Genomic DNA, 22,274 nt, shown 5'->3' with positions numbered 1-22,274 from the left:
GTTCATCAAAGTTGTCCTAAGACAAGAACGGGTATTGTTCAAAATGCATGTATAACTTTGATGAAAGGTTTTGATCCACTTCAAATGTTGACTAATAATAATAATTAATAATAAGTAATTAAATACCAAAACAAAGCTGGAAAAATAAAAGCAGAGATTATTAATACTTCTACTACTAATAATAATAGTATATTACTTACTATATAACTACAAGTAATCTTTGTAATTATTAAACATTAAATACAATAATAAGGGTGGAAAACAAATTGAGTCTGCCCAATACATATCTCTTACTTTATTTACATGTGTGCAACAAAAACTGAAGATACACTGGGAGGATCTTACAGTGACATGACTGTAATGTATGATTTACAGAGATCATATCTCATAGAATATTACAGTGGAAGATTTTCATGGACCCCCTCATCACTAAAGCTCAATCAGCATGAGACAAGATAAAAATGAGTGCAAAACTTAACTATTAACTTTAAATATACTAACTTAAGCGGTCTGAAGGACGCGTGGTACCCTGGAGTTGTCTGGAAAGAGACAGTCAACAGCAAATCAACTACTTAGCAGTAAGATGTGCAGTCCAGAGGATGAAGATCAGGGGGAAATATAGCAATTAATTCAAGATTAAAATCCAAACTCCCACTTCATTGTGCAAATTCAAGTGTTAAGAAACAACCATAACCTATACACTGATAGATAGTCATGTCATTTCTTAAACCAAACATGGTTATTTATAGAGATTCTTTTTATTTAAAAAAAAAATCCCACAACTGTGAGAGGAATCATATCTTAAATAACTATATACTATATGACCCTTGAAATATCTTAAACATTTTCTCAGAAAAAAAAAACATTTAAAAGTACTTAGTCTTTTGTTACCAATGCTGAGATGTGAAGCACAGTCACTCCTACAGTAAAGCTCTGTTTACGGTCAGTATGAGCCAGTCCTTTTGCAGAAACTATTATTTTTGATTTTTTAAGAGTTCATCTATTTGCGTTTTGTACATGTTCTTCACATCCTCCAGGTCCAGACGCAGCTCTTCCGCCTCCTCCGCCTTCTCTCCATACATCTGCAGGATTGTGTTGTGCCTTTGTTCTAGATCCTGTGATGCACATAACAGTTGGTCAGTGTTTAACTAACAGGTTAAAGCCTCATACCTATTACTGTGCTTGTTAGGCAAACAGATCATTTATCAGGATCCTCTATGAGGAATGGTGAAATTGGTCTAAGGGGATGAAAAATCAAGACACTGTTTATATTTAGAGGATACAGAGAGTGAACAATTTACTCTGCATGAAAAAGAATTTAAACATTTACACTACAGTTCAAATTTTTTGGTTTTAAAGAAATTAGTACTGTTATTTAGCAAGGACACATTAAATAAATCTAAAGTGACAGTAAAGACTTCATAATGTTACCACAAAAAAAAGTCTATTTAAAAAAATATATTTTGTACTTTCCATTCATCTAAAAAAATGTATCAGGTAAAATGCATTTTTGTACTCCACAAAAAATACTAAGCAGCACAACTGTTTTCAACATTGATAATAACAAGAAATGTTTCTTGTTTCTTATTAGAATGATTTCTGAAGGATCATGTGACACTGAAGACTGGAGAAATTGCTGCTGAAATTTCAGCTTTACCATTACAGGATTAAATTACATTTAAAATGTATTAAAACAGAACAGTTATTTTCACAATATTATTTTGCTGTATTTTTGATCAAATAAATGCAGCCTTGGTGATCATAAGAGATTTCAGTCAAAAACATCAAAAAATACCCCAAACCATTGAATGATAGTATATATCTTATTATAATAATAATAATATTAAGGTGTTTACATGAAGGCAATTCAGTCCAACTGAGCCGTCAATCCAATTACTAATGCATGCGTTTACATGCATTATTTGGTTGCATGTAAATGTAGCCAGTGATATCAATCGGTACAATATGCGTCACATGACAAAATGTGTAATTCTTTTCAAATAGCTCCGTTTTCACAGTCCACACTTCAACATGAAAACAGCGTTTTAGAATTTACCCACTTGGGAGAGTGTCTTCAAAAAGCTCAGTTTTCACAAGACAAAAATGCTATCTCAGTGTGGACTGAAGGCCAAAACATAGAGAAAAGATGCGTTTTCAAATGATTCCGGATTAGTGTAGACCAGTGGTCGGGAACCTATGGCTCGCGAGCCACACCTGGCTCTTTGGCAAAAATCATGTGGCTCGCGAGGTCTCTCACCCTTTACCAACAAACGATCGCTAAAAAAAATAAGACATATCAACAGAGATCGGCTCTCTGCAGAAAAAGCAGCCAATTACAATTCCCTTGTTATAGCCTACAGCCTACTGAAGTTAATTAAACGTTTATGATAATAATAATATTCAAGTTGTACCGGAAAAAGTACGTGTTCAGTGCTGTTCGCGAGTGTCATGAGTCACCACAGCAATCAACTAACCACTTAGGCTATACGTTTGTGGTAACCTACAGCTCCTGCACTGGATTCAAGCAGCTGTAGCTTGTTTAAAGTAATGACGAAAACATTTTTTAGAACAGCAGCGAAAATGTAAAAGTAGGCTATATAAACTTTAATATATCCTTTTATTGAAATGGGTGCTTTGCTGTGCAGAGACATTTCGAAACATTTCACCCGATGGTACTTTCACTTTAGCCGCAGAGACCCTTTATGTCCTATAAATGTGTCGTATTTTTGATAATCCGCGCAGATTTCAGTTGATTCTGTTTAAAGTTATTAATAATAAAACATGAGTGAATGAGAAAGAAAAGAGCAGGATATGTTTTATAGTGAAAATAAATATTAAAAGAGCGATAAGTCGCGAAAGAGAACTGAATTCTACTGACAGGATGCTGTGCGCGCGCTCCGAGCACAACACGGACAAGCATAGTAGGCCTAGCCTTTGTCTTCGGTCGCGCGCCTAAACGGCCAAATAAACACAGAAATATATCAAAATGCAAAGTCGAGTATTCACATAAACACAGTAGATGTAAGTACTGTGTGCATTCTCTCTCTCTCTCTCTCTCTCTCTCTCTCTCTCTCGAAATTTTATTGAAAAAAAGCACGCCTTTAATAATAATATTATATTATTTTTTTACTGTGGCTCTTTTGGAAAAATGCATTAACCAAAAATGAAAAAATGGCTCTTTGATCAAAAAAGGTTCCCAACCCCTGGTGTAGACAAAAAACGGCAGGTAAATTTGTAGCAGTCTGTTATAAACTGCCTACAGTTGTCTCTGCTTTAAAGTAGCATTTTGCTTGTGTTCACCTTCAGTTGCACTTTCAGTTTAGGGATTTCCTTCACTTCATTGTCCATCTCATCGTTCTGATTGGTCAGTCGCACAAGCTCTTCTGTCATCACAGTTCGACCTCTCTCTAGACTAGCAATCTCCATCTTGTGGATAAACAAAAGAATTGAATCCAAATTAGTACATCAAATATTCAGCTTTTAAACACAAAGTTAAATGACTCGTTTTAAACATTACAGTAAATGTATAATCTTCCAAACCCATGATGAAAGACTATTACATTAAAAGGTGTACCTGCAGCTGGGCTATCTCGCCCTCTCTGAGCTTGAGCTGAGACTGCAGGCTCTCAATGATACTGGATCCACCACCCAGTCGAGCCGCTTCATATAGGTTAGTCCCACTGATAGACATGGTCATAGTGCTAAAAGAATGGTCGAGAGAATCCTCCTGCTAAAAAAAAAACAAGTGACTGTGACAAACTGAGAAATATTTAGGAAGAGAAAAGATTCTCTGCATCTCAACAGGTGCGGACAGGGGTGAGATGAATGTACCTGTGAGAACATGGAGGATGGTAAGCCAGCATGCTCAGTTCCACTAACGGAACTAGAGCGGGACAATGAGGGAGTGGAGGACGCTGGGGCATCAGTCACAGACAAACTTAGAGACTTCCTCTCCTGATGAAACAAAAACACAGAGACCCCTCATTTTAAACTCTTGAAATGAGTTGATTTTATGGCACAGTTATTATCATAACTGCTAGGTGTGATTTTTGGATCTTGTATAAAATGATAATTGTAACTATTTTTGGGGGTAAAGATTAATAAAAAGGCAGATTCAGAACACAAGAGCAAAGTCTGGTCTTTTCATGCAAAACCTTTTCTTTGAGGGCCTCTTGTGCAAGGTAGCATTTCTTCTTCTCCTGTTCCACCTTCATTTTCTCCATTTCCAGTTGGTTGGTGAGAAGCAACTGAAGAGGACCAAATAATACAGACATTGAGAATAATTTTTTGTGTATACGTTTTGTCTAAAGTGTTCAAAAAAGCAAATGGTACCTTCTCCTTCTTGGCCTCTTCTGAGACTCGAGTATGTTCCCATTTAAGATTCTCCAGCTCTACACGCTCCCTACAAATACAAAAATCAATTCAATTCACAATAGATGACATTCACATTTCCAGCTTTACAGAAAATGCATGTGTCTGCATTACAATTTAAATCAGTGTGAGAATACAGCAACTTACAATGCCAGCTTCTTTTTCAATATTAAACACATCTCCTACCTGCTAAAGTCATCCTCCAGTTTTTCCCACCGCATCTTCTCCGCATCCAGCTGCCCCTGCAGGCGTCCTTTCTCCTGCCTCAACAATGAAGCCTGGGACTCTAAAGATGCTATTTGTGCTCTGATGGCTAGTAGCTCCTCTGTAGCCGAACGCTCTTTCTCTATAGAAACAGCAAGCTGAGTTTGGGCATCAGCTAAGAAGAGAGAATGATAAGTGAAAACAACTGGTGAATGTCATATATGGTTTACTGTTTGAAATCATCAGATTTAAGATGACATAAGCCACTAATGTTCATTCAAAACAAGCAAGTCTCACCTAAGCGGTCAGAGATGTTCTTCTCTAGTTTTTCCCATGATGCTGTCTGGGCACCAAGTGTGGCCTGGAGGTTCTCAATCTGTCGCAGGAGGGGCCGTGATGCTGACGTAACACTTTGGCTAAGTTCCTGGTTTCTGGACTCCGCTTCTTGTAACCTCTGTTGAAGAGTAAAATGACAGCGTAACCATCACCTACACTGTAGGTAGATTAGTGTCGGTAAGATTTTTGGAAAGAAGTCTCTTATGCTCACAGAGGCAGCATTTATTTGATCAAAATTACAGTATTATTATGAAATATTATCACAATTTAAAACAACTATTTTCTATTTTAAAGTATTTTAAATCTTCAGTGCCACGCGATCCTTCAGAAATTATTCTAATATGCTGATTTGGTGCTCAAGAAACGTATTATCAGTGTTGAAAACAGTTTTCAGGATTCTTTGATGAATATAAAGTTCAAAAGAACAGCATTTATTTGAAATAGAAATCTTTCGTAACATTCTTAATGTCTTTTCTGTCACTTTTGATTAATTCAATGCGTTCTTGAATAAAATATACATTTCTTTAAAAAAAATCTTATTGACCCCAAATGTTTGAATGGTATTGTACATATTTCATGTGCAGAAAAAATTTATTGTTAATTAACTGAATTTTTTTATACCTCTGGGGTTTGTACTAGAACTTGTCTTTTTCTCCTTAAATCAGGGAGATACTTCCTTTAACAAAAATGCAATAGTCATGAGCTTATAGTAGGTTGCCGTAGTTTCTTTACGATGGCTCAAATGAAATAAATAGTGCAATAATTCTTGTAAGCTGGCTGTAAGGTGTTCTAGTTACCTGCTGTAACTCACTGATCTCCTCTCTCAGGTAATCTTCCTTCTTGGCCTGCTGCTGTTCGGCCCTCTGTAGAGCCAGCCTCAAATCTGCCACCTCAACATTAAAAAAAAATATAAAAAAAATACAGTCACACATAGAAAAGCTAGAATTTGGAGATTAATAAGACACTAAAGTAAAGCATGTATAACTGGATAAGTAACCCCAGAATAAAGTGATCAAAGTTCCTCAAAATATTTAAACAAGCATTTAAATACTGCTTTAAGCACAGAGAAATTAAAGTCAGTAAAAATATAAACTAATAATAATATGATAATGACATAAAAAATAGGCATTTTAACAAAACCAACAAAACAAAATTACCTGATTGGCCAGTGCCTCTTGTTGTAAGCGTGACTCTTCTTGGACTTTCTCCAAAGCCAAACTCAGCTCTTCTTTCGCATGTACCTCTCTGCTCAGTGCCAGTTCCTGGGCTTCACTATCCTTGGTGGCATTGGCCTTGTGCAACTCTGCCAACTCTCTATACAGTGAAAAACGAATAAAATCAATAAACTGGGAGAGACCACCGCCAGACCTGCAGTGACAATGGGACAGTGAATAAGTGTACTGTATAGCATCAAGTCAGTTATGTGGCATTTATTTACTTGTAGGAGCTGTCGAGTGCTGCTTGTAAACTGCGATTATTTTCCTGAAGCTCCTCGCTGCTGGTCTGCAGTTTACTCAATTCCTTCTCCTGCCGCTCCACTACAGCATTCAGCTTCTTAATGTTCTCTCTGTGCTGCTTTTCTACTTCCTCCTTACCATCCAAAACCTGCAATTATCATTGTAAAAACCTCAACATTCTCTACTCCTTCTGCTGGCATTTGATATGAACACTGAATATACAGTACTTTACAACAATAAACATGTTTATTCTATAAACAACACAGCTTTGGATTCAAGGTTGTGTTCCAAACCTGCTGCAAATGTTTTAGTTCTTCTTCCTGTTCCTTTAGTTTTTTGGTCTGTTTGGTGATTTGTGCATCACTCTCTCTCTCTTTCACACGCAGTTTCTTTATGATGTTGGAGTGCTGCAACTGCTGCTTGGACAGTTTCTCACCTAATCAGAAAGAAACGAGTAAACAAACACACCCTTAACAAAGAAGCAGTTCCTTGTAAGATCACGCAGTAAAATCTTGATCTGATCATCCATGTCACGTTGAACACATAAAAGACTAGAACACTCACCTTCTTCAAGAAGCTCTCGGATCTGTTCCTCTTTCTCTTTTATCAGTTCCAGAGTCTCATTTGGGTTTAGCCTGCTTGCCAGCTCTTCTCTGAGGCCCTTGATTTCCTGTGACCATGGCATATGATGCATTTCAATGCAAAACAAGACTGGGGTTGTAAGAATTATATAAATTCAAAACAACAATTTAAAAAAATGGACACCTTTTTGGCGATGTCTCTCTCCTTGCAGGCAAGTTGAGCTTTCCTCTCAGCTTCAGCTATGCGCTGAGTGAACTCGTCTTTTAAAGACTGAACAGCAGAGCTTTCTTCCTGCAAGCTGATCATCTCACTGTGAAACACAAGTCTCGTCAATGCTAATTCAACAGGCATGTAAAAAGTTGAAATAAGAAAAATAAAAAAACACTATTGTGTAGAAATGCAGTGGAGTTAAATGTCTTTAACAGAATAAGATTAAAACCCTAAAAACATGCCAACCTACAGACAATTCAAGATGATAATTTGTACAATAAGAAATTATTCAGATCCCATTTTTTATGCAATGTACATGTTGAAAGGTGTGGACACACTGTATATCAAAATTAAGTGTTTTGTTGGCTAATCTCTTCATTTGCCAACAGTGTGTGAACACAGCACCCGGTTTTCCTCAAGCTGTGTAAAAAGGTTTTGCTGCCTCCACCTGTTTCTATACCCTAGTTAGCTATTGCAAACATTTATCATTTAAGAAATCACAACAGCAGATGGTTTTTAGGAGCACATGTTCCTCAACTCACTCTTTGAGATTGTCACACTCCTCCTCAAGTCTGGCCTTGTCTTTACTGACCACAAGCAACTGTGATTCTCTCTTCTCTAGTCGGTTAGAAAGCTCCTCAATAATCTGTGGAGATTATGAAAAACAAAAATAACAGAATATTAATTCAATGACACATGAAAAAATATCAATTAAAAAAAATTGTGTTCAGTAACTTTTTTTTTATTACCGGTAATACTTTTATTCTGCAAGGGTGCATTTAATTGATCGAGTAATGATACAAAAGATTTCAAATAAATGCTGATCTTTTAACCTTTCTATTCGTTAAAAAAATACTGAAAAAATGACAATAATAAGAAATGTTTCTTAAGTTTTAAATCAGCATATCAGAAGGAATTATGAAAGATCATGTGTCGCTAAATACTGTATAGTAATGATGTTGAAAATTCAGCTTTGCTATAACCCGGAAAAGAATACAATTTAAAATATATTAAAATAGAAAACAGTTATTTTAGATTGTAATAATATTTCAAAATGTTACTGCTGTTTTTTATCAAATAAATGCAGCCTTGGTGAGCATAAGAGGCTTTCAAAAACCTTTTAAAAAAATATCACCAACCCAAATGTTTGAACAGTAGTGTATATTTAATAATTATATTATATTACATTTTTATGTATTATTCCAACCTTCTGGAGATCGAAAATCTGACAGGGTGAATCTTCCCGTTTCTCTTCAGTACTCTGTGATGCTGCAGTTTCGTTCACATCAGTTTTTTCTACAACAGTTTCCTGTTCGCCTTCCTGCAGCTCATCCGTCTGCTCACAGTTCACTGGCGTTGCACTGCGGCCGCTCTCCTCCATCTCATTATCATCCAGTGATTGTTCATTAATAGACTCAGTTAGACCCTCCTCTTCCTCCTGTTTAGTCTGTGGCACTGACTGGGGAGGAGCAGGCAAAGGTCCGGCCGTGATGGAGGCTAATGTGCGGTTGCCTGGGATCTCGTCATCAGAATTCACTTCGCTGACACTGCGGCTGTCCAGCGACTGCATGCTAAATGAGTCAATGCGCTCAAAGGCATCAGACGAGGAGCCGCAGCTTTCCGTGAGTTTTGGGTATTCATCCAAACGAGGGAAGTCGCTGCATGTCGAGGCGGAGAGCAGTTGGAAAGAGCCTTGCATTAGGTGCAGACCAGCTTTAGCCTCTGCGTTCTCCTGTCTGGAGCTGGCCGAGCTCTCGCTTAGCACACTCTCGTGGTCCAAAACCTCTATGTCGCTGGTAGTGGAAGTACCAGAAGAGAAGGCACTAACAGGGGGAGACGGGGTGTTGCTTTGTCTGTCCTCTGATTTAGCGTCTTTGGATTCTAACAGGATTTCTTTAGAAGGAACAGGCAAGGCTTTATCTGGATTTTTGGTCTCGATGGTCAAAGCTGGTTCAAACACACCAACAGATTCGGCCTCTGAAGAGGATAAAGGTACATTTGTGAGTGTGACATCTGAAGTTAAAGCCAAGCCATCTGACTCCGTCACGTCCTCGCTGGCCTCCTGTTCGACAGCTTCTTCCGGTGCAACAACCGAAGCAGGAACAACCAGTTCTGGTTGTGACTGCTCATCTGTCGAGGATGAATTTTGCTCCAAAAGCTCTGTCCCAGTTGGCTTTATCTCAAAAGTTTCCTGGCTGCTGCACTTACTGAGGTCTGTCAGACCTTGTGAATCACTGACCTCCAGCTCCTTCTCCTGGTCTGCTTTTTCCCGTAGTCTCCGGTTTGACTTGGCAGGTGGCACAGACACCACTTTAGTGTTGCTTACAGTTTGTATCTCCCCATGAGGCAGAAAGGCACTGAAGAAATCCTCCGATTCATCAACAACGGTCCATGTGACGGGCTTAGTAATGGCCTCAGATGATGGAGGGAGAGTCTTGGTATGCTCCTCAGAGGGCGAGTCCCACTGGTTCATACCCCATCCTGTTGATACCGGCTTGCCTGGTGGATCTGAAGAAAAAAAAAATAACAGTGTTAATGTTGAAAAGTTCATCTTCATCAGTTAAGAAAAATTCAATTTCAGCTATAAGCAGCTTATAGGAATACAAATGTCATCATTATCCAGCTCAATTCAGTACAATTACAATCTCATCCAATAGTATCAATGCACCTGAATTAATAATATAACTCAATATTCATTATTTTGAAAAGAAATGAAATTTCTGTCAATATTTGATCACACTCATGTGGTTCCAAGTTCTAACCCATAAGATTTCCATTCATCATCAGAACACAAATGAAGATATTTTTAATAATCTCTCATCATTTTTGATCACTTTCACAGATCAAAAAGTACAAAAAGTCACCTCAAGCTCATCCATACTTCCTTGGCATTTAAGAACAAACCTGAATTCTTGCACGTCAAGCAAGTACAAATGAGCTTCCTTTTACCACTTCTGATGAGCTCTATGCATGTGCATTGATCAGTGTTTATATCTGAATAAAATCTTAAATTAAATCTGTTCATCATATCATGAGACTTGAATTAAATCACTCAAATCATGGATTACTTTTACCATGTTTTTTTGTTTGTTTGTTTTTTGATCCGTCACATTTTTTGCTTGCATGGACTTTCAATAATGGACATCAATTATGAGAAAATATATTCATTTGTGTTTCGAAGATGAACGAGAGTCTTGTGGGTTTGGAACAACATGAGTCTGAGTAAATGATGACAGAATTTGCATTATTGGGTGGACTATCCCTTTAAAAGAAAGAAGCTTCATAACCAAAACAGATCAAGCCTAAAGCTACTGAATCATAGCCAACATCTCTATTTTATCATTCTAAACATGAGCTAAAGGAAGAAAACAAATCCCACCTTTGGAAACACAATACATCAAAACTGCAAACTCTTTTGTATTCTTTAGTGGCTTTTTTGTGAAATCAGGTGGTTTCCAGTTGGAAACCAAGATCATCTTTGAAGAAGTTTCATGTTGGCCTTGGTTTGTGATTCTGTCTGAATGACTTGGTTGTAAAGGCTTTTGTTTTATTTTTCAGTTCTGCGGGAAGGTTTCCATGTGCGTTTAAAGTTATCTGAGCTATCTGACTGCATATGGATTATGCAAAATGTAACGTTATGTAGTCAGCTGAAAATATGTGTGTAGCCGATTGGTGACTGTAATGTAGCCTGCAGAAATATATGAAGCATAAACAATTATAGATCTAATGCTGTGCAGTAATTGTCACTGATAATGACACCCTGTCTGGACTGTCAATCATCTAATACTAAATTTACCAGCAAAGGACGGGTTGGTCGTGTCACCCCACTGCTCCTCTTCTTGAATGTCCAGAACTCTGTCGATGGATTTCTGAGCAGTTGTCAGAGCTTGTTTGGCAAAACTCGACAGATGAGACGCGTTGAACCAGCTCATATTGATTTACTTCCACCTGGTTGTGTGACGTCTACATAAAACACAACATTATTAAAAGCCTCCCAAATAAGAGCAGGTTTACTCCACACTAACAGCCGGAACAGGTTGGTGTGTTTATGTTAGGCCGCTGTCCACGTTAGCTTGGCGGCTAATTCTGCTCGCAAAACAACTGACAATTCGCTGACAGTCGACATAATTCCATGCTAAAATGAAAGTCAATAATATAAATACATAAACGACGGACTGGACGACATTTTTCTTTGCTTTCGAGCTACTCGGCATCTAGGTTGGACTTCTTCGCATTGTTTTGTTTAGGTTTCCTCTGGCGTGCAGCTCGAGAACTACTTCCCATCCACGTATCATCAACCTATCCTGTAGGTGACGTCGTCAGGGCCACGTCACCGACGTCAAAAGTACAATTATTTATTTATTTTTTATTGTAGAATTATATTATATACTATATAACTTTATACTATATATTACTATAAAATATATTAAGTTATTATTAGATTGGTTGGTAGCAGGTACTACCAATGCCTGGGCGTTGTGTTTTTTTGTTATTCAATAAAAAAGTAAACGTTTAAAGTATCAGTTGTTATTTTAAATCTCTTTAAAAAATAAAAAAAAATTTACCGACTGAACGTAAAATTACTTTTATTGTCAAAGCATAACTAAACACGGTGTCTATTGGCTTTGTAATGAGAACATTATACTTTAGCGAAAATAAATACGTTACAGAAATTACGTCTATATTAATCATAATTATTGACTTGTATGATATTAGTTTTAAAGATTTAATGGGAGACTAGTGAAGCAGTTTATCAAACAAATAATGTAACTGTAGCTTAATTCATTTCAGTTTGTAGCTTGCCAAGCAACATTTGTAGTTTTATCCATTGTTGTATGTGGCCATGTGACTTGTCCAAATGAACTTTTAAATAAACAAAGACACTAAGGTCTGACCTTGTGGATTAGAGTCTGCATTGTATTTCCATATCTGTATTCCATGACAATGCCACATAAATCACACAAACAGTACAGTATACAAAATGACTTTCTTAAGATTACATTGACAATGCAACATTCTGTATTTGTTTACAAAATATTTTTATTCTGGAGATTCCATCAGATTTTGAGCCTTTTTAAATATTTAACCAAGTAAATGTATTCACAAACTGGGTAAAAGGATATTTTAAATTTAAAGTTAGGAAAACATTATAGGACTGGGACTTCATTACTTGTTTAAAATAAGGTTTCCAATTTTAATTCAAAACATGAAAGTTTTTTTTTTTTTCAACAAGACAAGACACTGAACAACATACTGTCAAACTGGTCTGAATGCACAACAACAAAATAAATAGATAAACAGATTGCATAAAAAAAGAAAACCACAAAAATGACTCCTACGGATATAGCAGTGCAAGACAACGAAACAAATGCCTTCTGTAAGTGTCTTTGATGGACAGAGTGGACCAAAAACCCTAAATACAAACCGCAGCTATTCCAACTGAGCATGTGCATGTGATGCTGTTGATGCACTGAAGCATGGAGCTTATAGGCTACATTTCCAAGTCTGCTTCATTTTGATGACGACTGCAATAACCACTGTCCATCAGAATGAAGCATTTGTTCTATGAGATGAAGTTGAGCTTGAAGAGCATTGTCTGAGGAGTGGTGACATCAGCCACTGCCAGCTCTTGGCCATCCACAAGTCCAAGCTCTGCAAACACAAGGGGACATTTAATAGGTTAAACAAAATATTTTGAAATATTCTTATAAAATAAGTTACATATACTACATGATGTCAAAGAAGACTTTCAATCACCTTTCAGTGTTTTGCTTAGATTTGGTCGAGTTCTCTCTTCAATAGATGCCACAGTCTGAAAATAAAACCAAACAGATTCAAATGTACTTTAAATATAATACAGCTAATGCATAAAATGCATGTAAAGAAAATCAAATTATGAGCACTCTGTTAGAAATGTTAGAAAACATTTAACCTGTAAATACAGAGTTTTGTTTTTTCCATCCACAGTTGTAGTGATGGCAGGAGACTTCATTTGGCTAGGAGAAAAAAAAGACAATGATAAATCATAAAATGATTTATATGCATTTGTGTGTGTGTGTGTGTGTGTGTGTGTGTGTGTGCGCATTTAGGGGTGTAACAGTACATGTATTCATCCCGAAAACAAAGACCACTAGATAAGAAGCGAAACGGAGCGTAATGCGAAATATTAAGTATAGGAGGGCTGGGCTTAAGCTTTGAATGTTTACATATAGTTTAAAGTGGAGTAAATTGTAAGACTCCTAATGAACAAGTTTTATTTTTCATTATTCTATTAATTTTAAACTTTTATAACACGAGATGCTTCTCAGTATTGTAGCTGATTGTGACCAAATACCTTTTGTTTTTTTATCAGCCCTGCAAAAAAAAAAGACCTATGCAAGAGTGCATTCTGTTTACTGCTTAGTGCTTAATACAATATAGGAGGCTGTACTGTACCAACTACCTCAGGGGGGACTAAATGTTGCTAGGTCGGTGTAAAAAAAAAACTGTAATTTGCACAACTGTCTGTTCAAAATAAAATAAAATAAACCTAGAATTGCGGATTTGTTGCTTTTTCCGGTAACACTTTAGATTAGGGTCTAAAGACCAATTGGTCTAAAGACCAATTCTCACTATTAACATGTTAGCATGCAAATTGCTAGGATATGTTTATCAGTACTTATAAAGCATATATTAGTGCCTAATTCTGCATGACCATATTCTACATCCCTTAATCCTATCCCATTCCTAAACCTACTACCTAACTAACTATTAATAAGAAGTAATTAGGAGTTTATAGAGGCAAAAGTCGAAGTTAATATTGAGAATTGGACCCTAAACTAAAGTGTGACCATTTTTTCGATTGTACTGAACAGCAGTGCCCCCAAAACCGAGGTACATATCGAACCGTGACTTCTGTGTACCGTTACACCCTAATATCCTATATATGTATATGTATATGTGTGTATATATATATATTTTGAATAAGAAAACAAGCATATATATATTGTTTCATTGTTACTATTAGGCTTTATGTTCATCAACAATGGTTGAACATTAAAGGTCCCGTTCTTCGTGATCCCATGTTTCAAACTTTAGTTAGTGTGTAATGTTGTTGTTAAAGTATAAATAATATCTGTAAAATTATAAAGCTCAAAGTTCAATGTCAAGCGAGATATTTTATTTAACAGAAGTCGCCTACATCGAACGGCCCGTTTGGACTACATCCCTCTATTCCTTCTTTAATGACGTCAGTAGAACAGTTTTTTGACTAACCTCCGCCCACAGGAATGCTCCCTCAACTCTACCGAAATTCGTTTATGTACTTGCGCACTTCTTATAACTTACTGTGTTTACTCAGCTCTTACAGTGATTTTCTGAAGTAAAACTGACGCTTCATCTTTTGTGTGATGTACAATAAACTTTATTAAACTCATCAGTATATGTTTGATCATCATTCGGACCTGGTCAGAAACAGCAGACTTGTAGGCTATTAATAAATAATGGATACATACAAGCAGATGACAAATACGTTATAATAACCGTAATTAAACTACTAAACTATACCTGTTTCATCTCTATACAGCACTCTGACTCTGTAGGCATTATTGTCCGACTCGAAATGAACACCGTTACTGAGATTTTCTGATATTATCATCATTCCGTGAGATGAAATTGTCCTGAGAGACTGAGCGCGAGCTCATGAAGCTCCGCCCCCTGGGTCGTCCAGCAGCAGCTTATTTGCATTTAAAGGGCACACACTAAAACAGCGCGTTTTTCTGAGCCCCAAAAAATGACAATTTAAACATGCTGTAAAAAATGATCTGTTGGGTATTTTGAGCTGAAACTTCACATACACACTCTGGGGACATCAGAGACTTATTTTACATCTTGTGAAAAGGGGCATAATATGGGACCTTTAAGGAACATTGTGACTCACAGAGAGGCGTTCTCAGTCAAGTAGTTCAGAACCTCCTGTAGTTTAGTTGAAGGTGGGAACGGCAGGTCCTGTGGCACCTGACTGCAAGCAGAACAGTTCTCCTACACATGCAACATGGACAACATTTAAGCTGTGTTGATTTTTAGAGACATCTAGTATTAATGTCTCTTTTTTTCTAGTTATGTACTTAAAATCATGTTCATATCACTAACCTTTCTCTCAGCCTCAAAGGTGTACGTGTACAGCCCATCAACATCATTGAACACCAGGTAGTTGTTCAAGGGAACATAGGCGCTGTTCGGCAAAGGTAAAAGAACAAAAGAGATGTGAATGAACGATGAAATCAATGCTCTCTTCTTGAAAATACACTATCATAACTTACCTTGTAGCAATTTTGAAAACCTCTGTGGCACAAGCAGCTGAAATGTGTAAGAAAGAAAGAAATTTTATCTTCAGTCACAACTCAACTTACTGAAAAATATAAAAAAACTTTCAAGCATGCCAAAACCAGAGAACATTTGCAATGTCAGCATACCAGCAATAACAGCATTTGTAGAAGCCACAGCAGGAATTATTCTCTTCACAACCCCTGAAACACAGGTGAGGTGGTTCATCAACATTTGATTGGGGCTTGCCTGTGCAAAAGCAAGCACCATGATGCTAAGATGTTCTGAATGTTTTGGTTTTTGTTTTGTTTTGGTTTTGGAACGCATTGTTAAGGTGTTCAGAATGGTTGTCCCAAGTCAAAAGACTCCCAAAATGAAGCACACTGAAGTCGATCTGATATTCTAATCCCTAAATATGGTTTGGATTCCCAATAAGTGGTCCTGGGACCTATAAAGTAGATTTTTTTAATGTTTTTAAAAGAAGTCTCTTATGCTGCGCTGCGTCTGAAATCGCATACTGTCTGAATACGTACTACATTTGAATTTGAAGTTTGTGACCATTAAAAATGTATGTTCTATATAGTATGAATATAGGTAGTACGAATTAAATTCGAATGAACTATAGCCGCCATGACGCTACTGTCACATGACCTATACCAGCATCAGTTGACTACTGTTTTTCGGATACTATGCATTCTGACATACTACTCTGTTGGCATACTGTTTTTCGCATACTAAATAGTAGGAAAGTTTTCGATTTCGGACACAGCGTTATGCTCACCAAGGCTGAATTTATTTATATTGCAAAATATGATTAAAATTTTTATTTTAATTTTACATTGTTTATTTTAATATATACTTTACATTTTAAAATGTAATTTAATTATGTGATGGCAAAGCTAAATTTACAACAGCCATTACTCCGGTCTTCAGTGTCACATGATCCTTCAGAAATCACTCTAATATACGGTACTGATTTGCTGCTCAAACATTTCTTATTATTATCAGTTGAAAACAGCTGTGCTGCCTAATATTTTTGTTGGAACCATGGTACATTGTTTTCAGGATTCATTAATCAATAGAATGTTCAAAATAAAAGAATTAATTTGAAATAGAGATCTTTAAAAAGGTTTTATATTTGTTGTGTTTTGTTATACGATTTAAATTGGTTCAAAACATTTATTATAGATTGGACCTTTTTAGTTAATATATCAAAAACATATGGAATGTTATATGGTGTTCCTCAAGGATCAATTCTTGGGCCACATTTATTTTCATTATACATGCTCCCTTTGGGAAAAATAATTCAGAAATATGACATGAATTATAATTATATATTTCACTTGATTTCAGAGACACTGTTTTGCATTTGACACAGCATTGTAAAATGGATGAAACTATTATTTTTTTGATTAAGTTGAACAAAGACGAAACTGAAATTCTTATTGTGGGCCCAATAATAATGAGAGGGAGAGGATTGAAGCTGGTTTGGGCACCTTGGTCTTACAACCTAAGAAAGGAATTGTTTACCAAATAAAGTGAAAGAGGCTACAAGCATTCATATTTTTAAAAGGCACATTAGTTCTGTGAAATTGTGTGAAAAATTCTGTCAACAAACGAGAGGATTTCACGAAATGCCTGATAAAGGCCCACTGAGCAGGTCTGTGTCACTCACCCTGAGTGAGTCTGTAAGTCACCCCAGTGATGTTGAACTCTGCTGCTCTCTCCAAAGATTTCTGGTACACCCACTGGATGTGCTTTGGGTCATCACCGTCTAGCACCACACCATCTAAGGAAAATACATAAAAAATTGGAAATATTAGCAGGCTGCCAAGCAGCAATATAACCAAAATATCAGTTTGCGGTTGTACGCCTAGTTCCATGTAAATACCGCAAATTAATGTACCTCCAAAAGGCTTGTCTTTGGGCCAAAGCAGCATGCGGACGTATTCAACACAATGTTCAGGTAACCGTGGCATAGAGGCTATGGTGCACATTGGGAAGTTTATCTGTGTAGGGCAAAAAAAAAAAAAAATGAGTATGACAAAAGGCTTTTAAAAATTCAACATAAAACAAAATCCCAGTATGCACCTGTGGGGGGTAAAGCTCCAGGGTGCAATCAATGCAAGCTGTCATGCCTGGAAGAATGACTCGGGCATTGCCTTTGAAGCCCTCTGTACCACCATCTATTAGAGGAATAATGGAGCTGGGATCCAGTACACCATCTTCATAAATCAGCAGGGATAACTGAAAAAGAGAAAGCCAAATGAATAAAAACACTTCTCACAGTATAGAAACACTTTATTTACATGACATAAAGAAGACTTTATGTCTATAGATTTGAATGAACAAATTGTTGAATGTTTCGGAAAAATAAATACATACCAGCATGCCATTCATCCATCTTCTGGCAACAACAGAGTCCAGGCCACAGACTACTATGTGAAATTCTATGCAGTAACAGAGACACAGTTACATTACTCAGATTTCAAGATAAAAAAAAAAAACTGTCATAATAATTAGTCTCACACTGCAGAACAACAGCGTCACATTTTGTATAGTGCTAGAAAAGTTACGACATTTTAGATGAATGTAAAACAGTTAGGTGGTAATTACGCTTGTAAAATGTCTCATCCAAGTCCTGGATTTTCTTAAAATGTCTGCATTACTGATTAAAGAAAATGGAAATATTTTGACATACATCAATATAACATATACACTGCCAAGTTTGGGGTCTTGAAAAGTTTGGGCTCTATAAGATTTTTAAATGTTTTTGAAGTCAACACAAACAAACAAATTTATTAAATTAAAAAAATCCAGAATTTTTTTCAGGATTCTTTGACAAATAGAAAGTTCAATAGAGCAGCATTTATTTGAAATAGAAATCTTTCGTAACATTATAAATACCTTTTTTGATCAATTTAATGCATCCTTGCTGAATAAAAGTATTAATTTCTTTTATAAATTATAATAATAACAATCTTACTGACCCCAAACTTTTGATTGGTAGTGTATCAAACAATAATTATAGCAGGACAAGGATACGGGACAACATTGCACCCTGGGATCCTGTCATTTACAAAGTCTGCTGCAACCTCTGCCTTTGGTCGGCCCACATCTTTTGGTCTAAAGATACAACAGAAAGCAGTTTACATTACAGAAAAAGAATAAGAAATGTTTCAAAAAGATATCTATCAGCTGACTAAGATTAACCTGAAGAGGAACTGTCTGTTGAGGTTGGAAACATCAATGGTGTCCATGTCCACCACATGAATGTGTCGAAAACCTGACAAAGCCTGGGGGATGAAATTGTATCATACATGAGCATAAGACAAAAAAAAAAACCACATTAGCAAGTAGCCTTTTTGCAACTAGAGTATTGCAGCTATCATTCAAGAATAGGAACAAACAAGAATCCGTCTAAAGTTAACAAATGCAGCACAACAAGGGCCATACCAGATCTTTGAGCAGCTCACATCCAAGTCCACCAGCTCCAATAACCAGAATTTTGCATGTGTCTAACAGAAACTGGAGTGACTGGAAGAAGACGTGCACAATTTATGGAAAGAAAAGAGAGTAAAGTAACATTCAGGTTTTACAACAAACTGACTGATCTTGGATCAGACGCTCATGAAGCTAAATGGCTCAAAAACTATAGTCACATTGGTTCTAAACCTTTTTGACTCAATTCTCCACAGCAATGTTTGATAAATAATGGCCCCATGAATCTTCCAGTTGTTTGAAATTTACTGGGAAAAAATGTAAAATTAAAAATGATGCTCTCATAATCTTCAAATCAAAATAAATCCCCCTCCCTCTTGAAGTGACATATCTATTTTCTGATGACATATTTTTGGCAGGAGGGCGGGACAACCTGTCACTCACATGGCATCACAGCCCACAGTGGGGGGTTGTGTGTACAATTGCTTTTTTTTTTTTTGTGAGAAGTAGACCACGGTGTGCATAGTCAGTGTAGTAATTATGAACCATAAAATAGCGGCCAGTCTGTTCTTTTTAAAGCAGTCATTCTGTACTTCAGGCAGAGAAAAACATTATTAATTGTTCTGATAATATGAATTCACAGCTGTGCTTCTCTCCCTAAAAGTGGGCATAGATTTATACATTTATAAAAGGGGTGTGGAATGTATATGTTATGATGTGTTATGTTATGTTTTACATCTTACCTCAGTGCTGGGCTCAAAATCCGGATGAGTGAAGGGTCCAGCTCTCTCTAAGAACTTTTTGACATGGTCCCATCTTCCCTGCCAGCCACTGCTGTCCCCACTCCCTCCATCCACAACCATTCTGTGAAAAAAATATAGAGATTTAACTACACAGCACACACATCACCAAGATTATTAAATAATTATAAAACACATTCACACATAACATAATCTACAATACATTATATATACAACAATTAATTGGGTTGGTTTGGATGGCACTGACTTTATGTAAGTTTCATAATTAATACAAAGAAGGTGTCTTATAAATTATATATTAAGAAAGAACATTATGGCACGTGTGCAAACAGCAGTGTTTGGAGGTTTTGCAAGCTTTCACCTAGGTTTCAGACAGATTATATATATATACAGTATATGCGGAGAGCTCTTCAAAATAATGTCTGAACAGTATCTGGATTATAGATAAAGCTAACTTTAAGAATTAACACCTCCCAAAGCAAACCTGCTGGCTGCCACATCTAAATTCTCATCTTTCATTTCACTAACTTCTCATTCAGCTCCTCTATTCTCCTTCTTTTCTTCTCCCTAAAAAGAGAGAATAAAAGAAGGTTCATTCATGCTCTGCTACCCGCAAGTTAACGTTCTTGCGTCCTGTTGATTGAACTACAAGCACTGTTACGAGGGATTTATGAACAGTTGTGTGTAAAATTTCACTTACGGCTCCTCTCCTTCCGCCATATTGTCATTCGGATTCAAGTGAAATGCGCAACCAGAAAAAAACTGCTATCCACTTGTCGCACATTGTTATTTTCAACATAAAAGTCTCGAGTCTTTCATTCCAGCCTTTTGTCAGGTAATTCATATATTCTAGTAACATGTATTTTAATGTGAATAAACAAAAAATTACGGCACAAATGAGGCTTTTTTTTAACAATTCAAAAAGACGAATTACCGGTTTGAATCTATGGTTTGAATCAGCCTGACGAATCCTTCACTGAACTGAATCAATCAGAGCGCAGCGATCAACATCCGCTCTATGAACAGTATGGAAGGAAGCCTATTCCACCAAAAAATTGCTTTGGTGAATTAAAATATGGCACAATTATGAAATAAAACGTCCGAAATTAGGACATACTAAGTCATAAGTATGACATTTGTCCCGGTTTTGCAGACAAGCCTAGTCCCACACTAAAATGCATGTCTTGAGCTGTTAACTGAAAGCAACTTGCACTGGCATAGGCTATCTTAAAATATGTCAGTGCCATTGTTTTGTATCAAGATGCATAATGTTTTTTTCTAAGGCACGTTTATAAAAGCTACTTAGTTGTGCCATTAATTACTTATCCTCATGCCATTCCAAACCCTTAAGAATTTCGTTCATCTTCGGAACACAAATGAAGATCTTTTTGATGAAATCTGAGAGCTTTCTGTCCCTTCATTGACAGCTACGCAACTACCACTTTGACGCTTCTAAAAGTTCATAAAGAGATCATAAAACTAATCCATATGAATTTAGCGGTACAGTTCAAATTTTTTGAAACACGATCGCTTTATATGATAAATAGATATTGAATTTAGTGTTTTATTCACATATAAACATTGTTCAGAGAGCAAAAACAAGCTCAACCAAACATGCCTGACGCACGAGAACAATCCTCATTGCAAACCTCTTGCGGAAGCTCAAACGTACTGCGTAACATGAGAATGATCCTTATTAACATGCTTGATCTTCCATTTACCACATGTGTGAGTTGATTAATGTTTGTGAATAAAAGCCTAAATTCAATCTGTTCATCATATAAAGCGGTCGAGTCTCTTCAGAAAATTTGGACTAAGCTCAATTCATATGGATTAGTGTTACAATCTCTTTATGAACTTTTTGAAGCGTCAAAGTGCTAGTTGTGTAGTTGTCTAGAGACAGAATCTCTCAGTCAGATTTCACCAATAAGATCTTCATTTGTGTTCCAAAGATGAACGAAAGTCTTACAGGGTTTGGAAAGACATGAGGGTGAGTAATTAATGACAGAATTTTCATTTTTTGGATGAAAAAGTGTCCTAATTGAACTAAGGCCAAATCATCTAAGCCCTGACTGAATCAGGCCATTAAGTCATAATTATGAGATTAAAAAGTCAAATTTATGACGTACTAAGTTAATTTTGACATTTTATGTTATGACCAGTGTTTGGAAAAGTTACTTTTAAAAGTAATGCGTTACAATATTGCATTATTCCATAAAAAAAGTAACTAATTTCACCACTTAGTTACTTTTTATGGAAAGTAATGTGCTAAGTTACTTTTGCATTGCTTTTTCCCACCAGGGCTGAGCTTGCTTGATTGTTTTTAATAACAAAAAAACAAGTTCTATTTTTGCCAAATTTAAAAGGCCCTTTCATGCCAAAAGTGAATTGAATAAGCCTCAGGCTGAAGGAAATGCAAATTCACATCTGTAAAGTAAAAAGCGCAGCTCAGACAAACCTTTCAGCTGTGCTGCAATTCTGGATCGCAGAAGAATAAGATTTAAAAGAAAGTTCAACACTTTCTTCAACAATAAAAAAGAAACACAAATGTGGTTTAACTAAAGATCATCGAAAGTCAGCAGCAAAGACATTGTTTAATAAAGTTAGA

The 22,274-nt window shown here is 36.4% G+C and overlaps 2 protein-coding genes across 7 annotated transcripts; both read right to left on the bottom strand.

Annotated features, from left to right (window-relative positions):
* Positions 1-266: 266 nt before the first annotated feature.
* tmf1 (TATA element modulatory factor 1) lies at positions 267-11,489 on the bottom strand. 4 transcript variants are annotated; one of them, XM_084101885.1, is made up of 17 exons: positions 10,957-11,489; positions 8,368-9,668; positions 7,703-7,806; positions 7,134-7,260; positions 6,933-7,038; positions 6,662-6,804; positions 6,350-6,516; positions 6,069-6,225; positions 5,709-5,801; positions 4,873-5,029; positions 4,558-4,750; positions 4,333-4,402; positions 4,155-4,247; positions 3,832-3,954; positions 3,575-3,730; positions 3,301-3,426; positions 267-1,115 (listed from the first exon to the last, which is right to left on the bottom strand). In XM_084101885.1, the coding sequence occupies exons 1-17, from the start codon at positions 11,090-11,092 to the stop codon at positions 975-977; spliced, it is 3,393 nt and encodes a 1,130-aa protein (XP_083958011.1). In that variant the 5' UTR covers positions 11,093-11,489; the 3' UTR covers positions 267-974. The 4 variants fall into 4 exon arrangements, with proteins under 4 accessions (XP_083958011.1, XP_083958009.1, XP_083958010.1 ...); XM_084101883.1 differs by having other exon boundaries at positions 8,347-9,668; positions 10,957-11,472; XM_084101884.1 differs by having other exon boundaries at positions 3,575-3,727; positions 8,347-9,668; positions 10,957-11,472.
* A 686-nt stretch (positions 11,490-12,175) lies between these two features.
* On the bottom strand, positions 12,176-20,624 carry uba3 (ubiquitin-like modifier activating enzyme 3; the record flags this gene model as incomplete). Of its 3 annotated transcripts, XM_084101673.1 has the most annotated exons (18): positions 12,176-12,812; positions 12,918-12,972; positions 13,093-13,156; positions 15,079-15,179; positions 15,291-15,372; positions 15,461-15,497; positions 15,614-15,667; positions 17,140-17,253; positions 17,371-17,473; positions 17,556-17,711; positions 17,850-17,914; positions 18,081-18,124; positions 18,510-18,590; positions 18,678-18,760; positions 18,921-19,001; positions 19,649-19,769; positions 20,195-20,233; positions 20,367-20,427. In XM_084101673.1, 18 exons carry the CDS (start codon positions 20,384-20,386, stop codon positions 12,724-12,726), a joined length of 1,389 nt encoding a protein of 462 aa, XP_083957799.1. In that variant the 3' UTR covers positions 12,176-12,723. The 3 variants fall into 3 exon arrangements, with proteins under 3 accessions (XP_083957799.1, XP_083957800.1, XP_083957798.1); XM_084101674.1 differs by lacking the exon at positions 20,195-20,233 and having other exon boundaries at positions 20,367-20,624; XM_084101672.1 differs by lacking the exon at positions 20,367-20,427 and having other exon boundaries at positions 20,195-20,262.
* Between the last annotated feature and the right edge of the window lie 1,650 nt (positions 20,625-22,274).

Source organism: Abramis brama, assembly GCF_963993115.1.
Source record: "Abramis brama genome assembly, chromosome: 23".
NCBI classification, from domain to species: Eukaryota; Metazoa; Chordata; class Actinopteri; order Cypriniformes; family Leuciscidae; genus Abramis; species Abramis brama.
This window is presented reverse-complemented; position numbering and strand designations above follow the sequence as displayed.

What these genes read in the sequence shown, in the direction of transcription:
- tmf1 (XM_084101883.1), bottom strand. Translation starts at nt 11,092, where the DNA reads ATGAGCTGGTTCAACGCGTCTCATCTGTCGAGTTTTGCCAAACAAGCT. An exon ending in CTGGAGGATGACTTTAGCAG is followed by an intron (nt 4,403 to 4,557) that starts GTAGGAGATGTG and finishes TTGTATTTGTAG; the next exon opens with GGAGCGTGTAGAGCTGGAGA. An exon ending in AAGAGGCCAAGAAGGAGAAG is followed by an intron (nt 4,248 to 4,332) that starts GTACCATTTGCT and finishes GGTCCTCTTCAG; the next exon opens with TTGCTTCTCACCAACCAACT.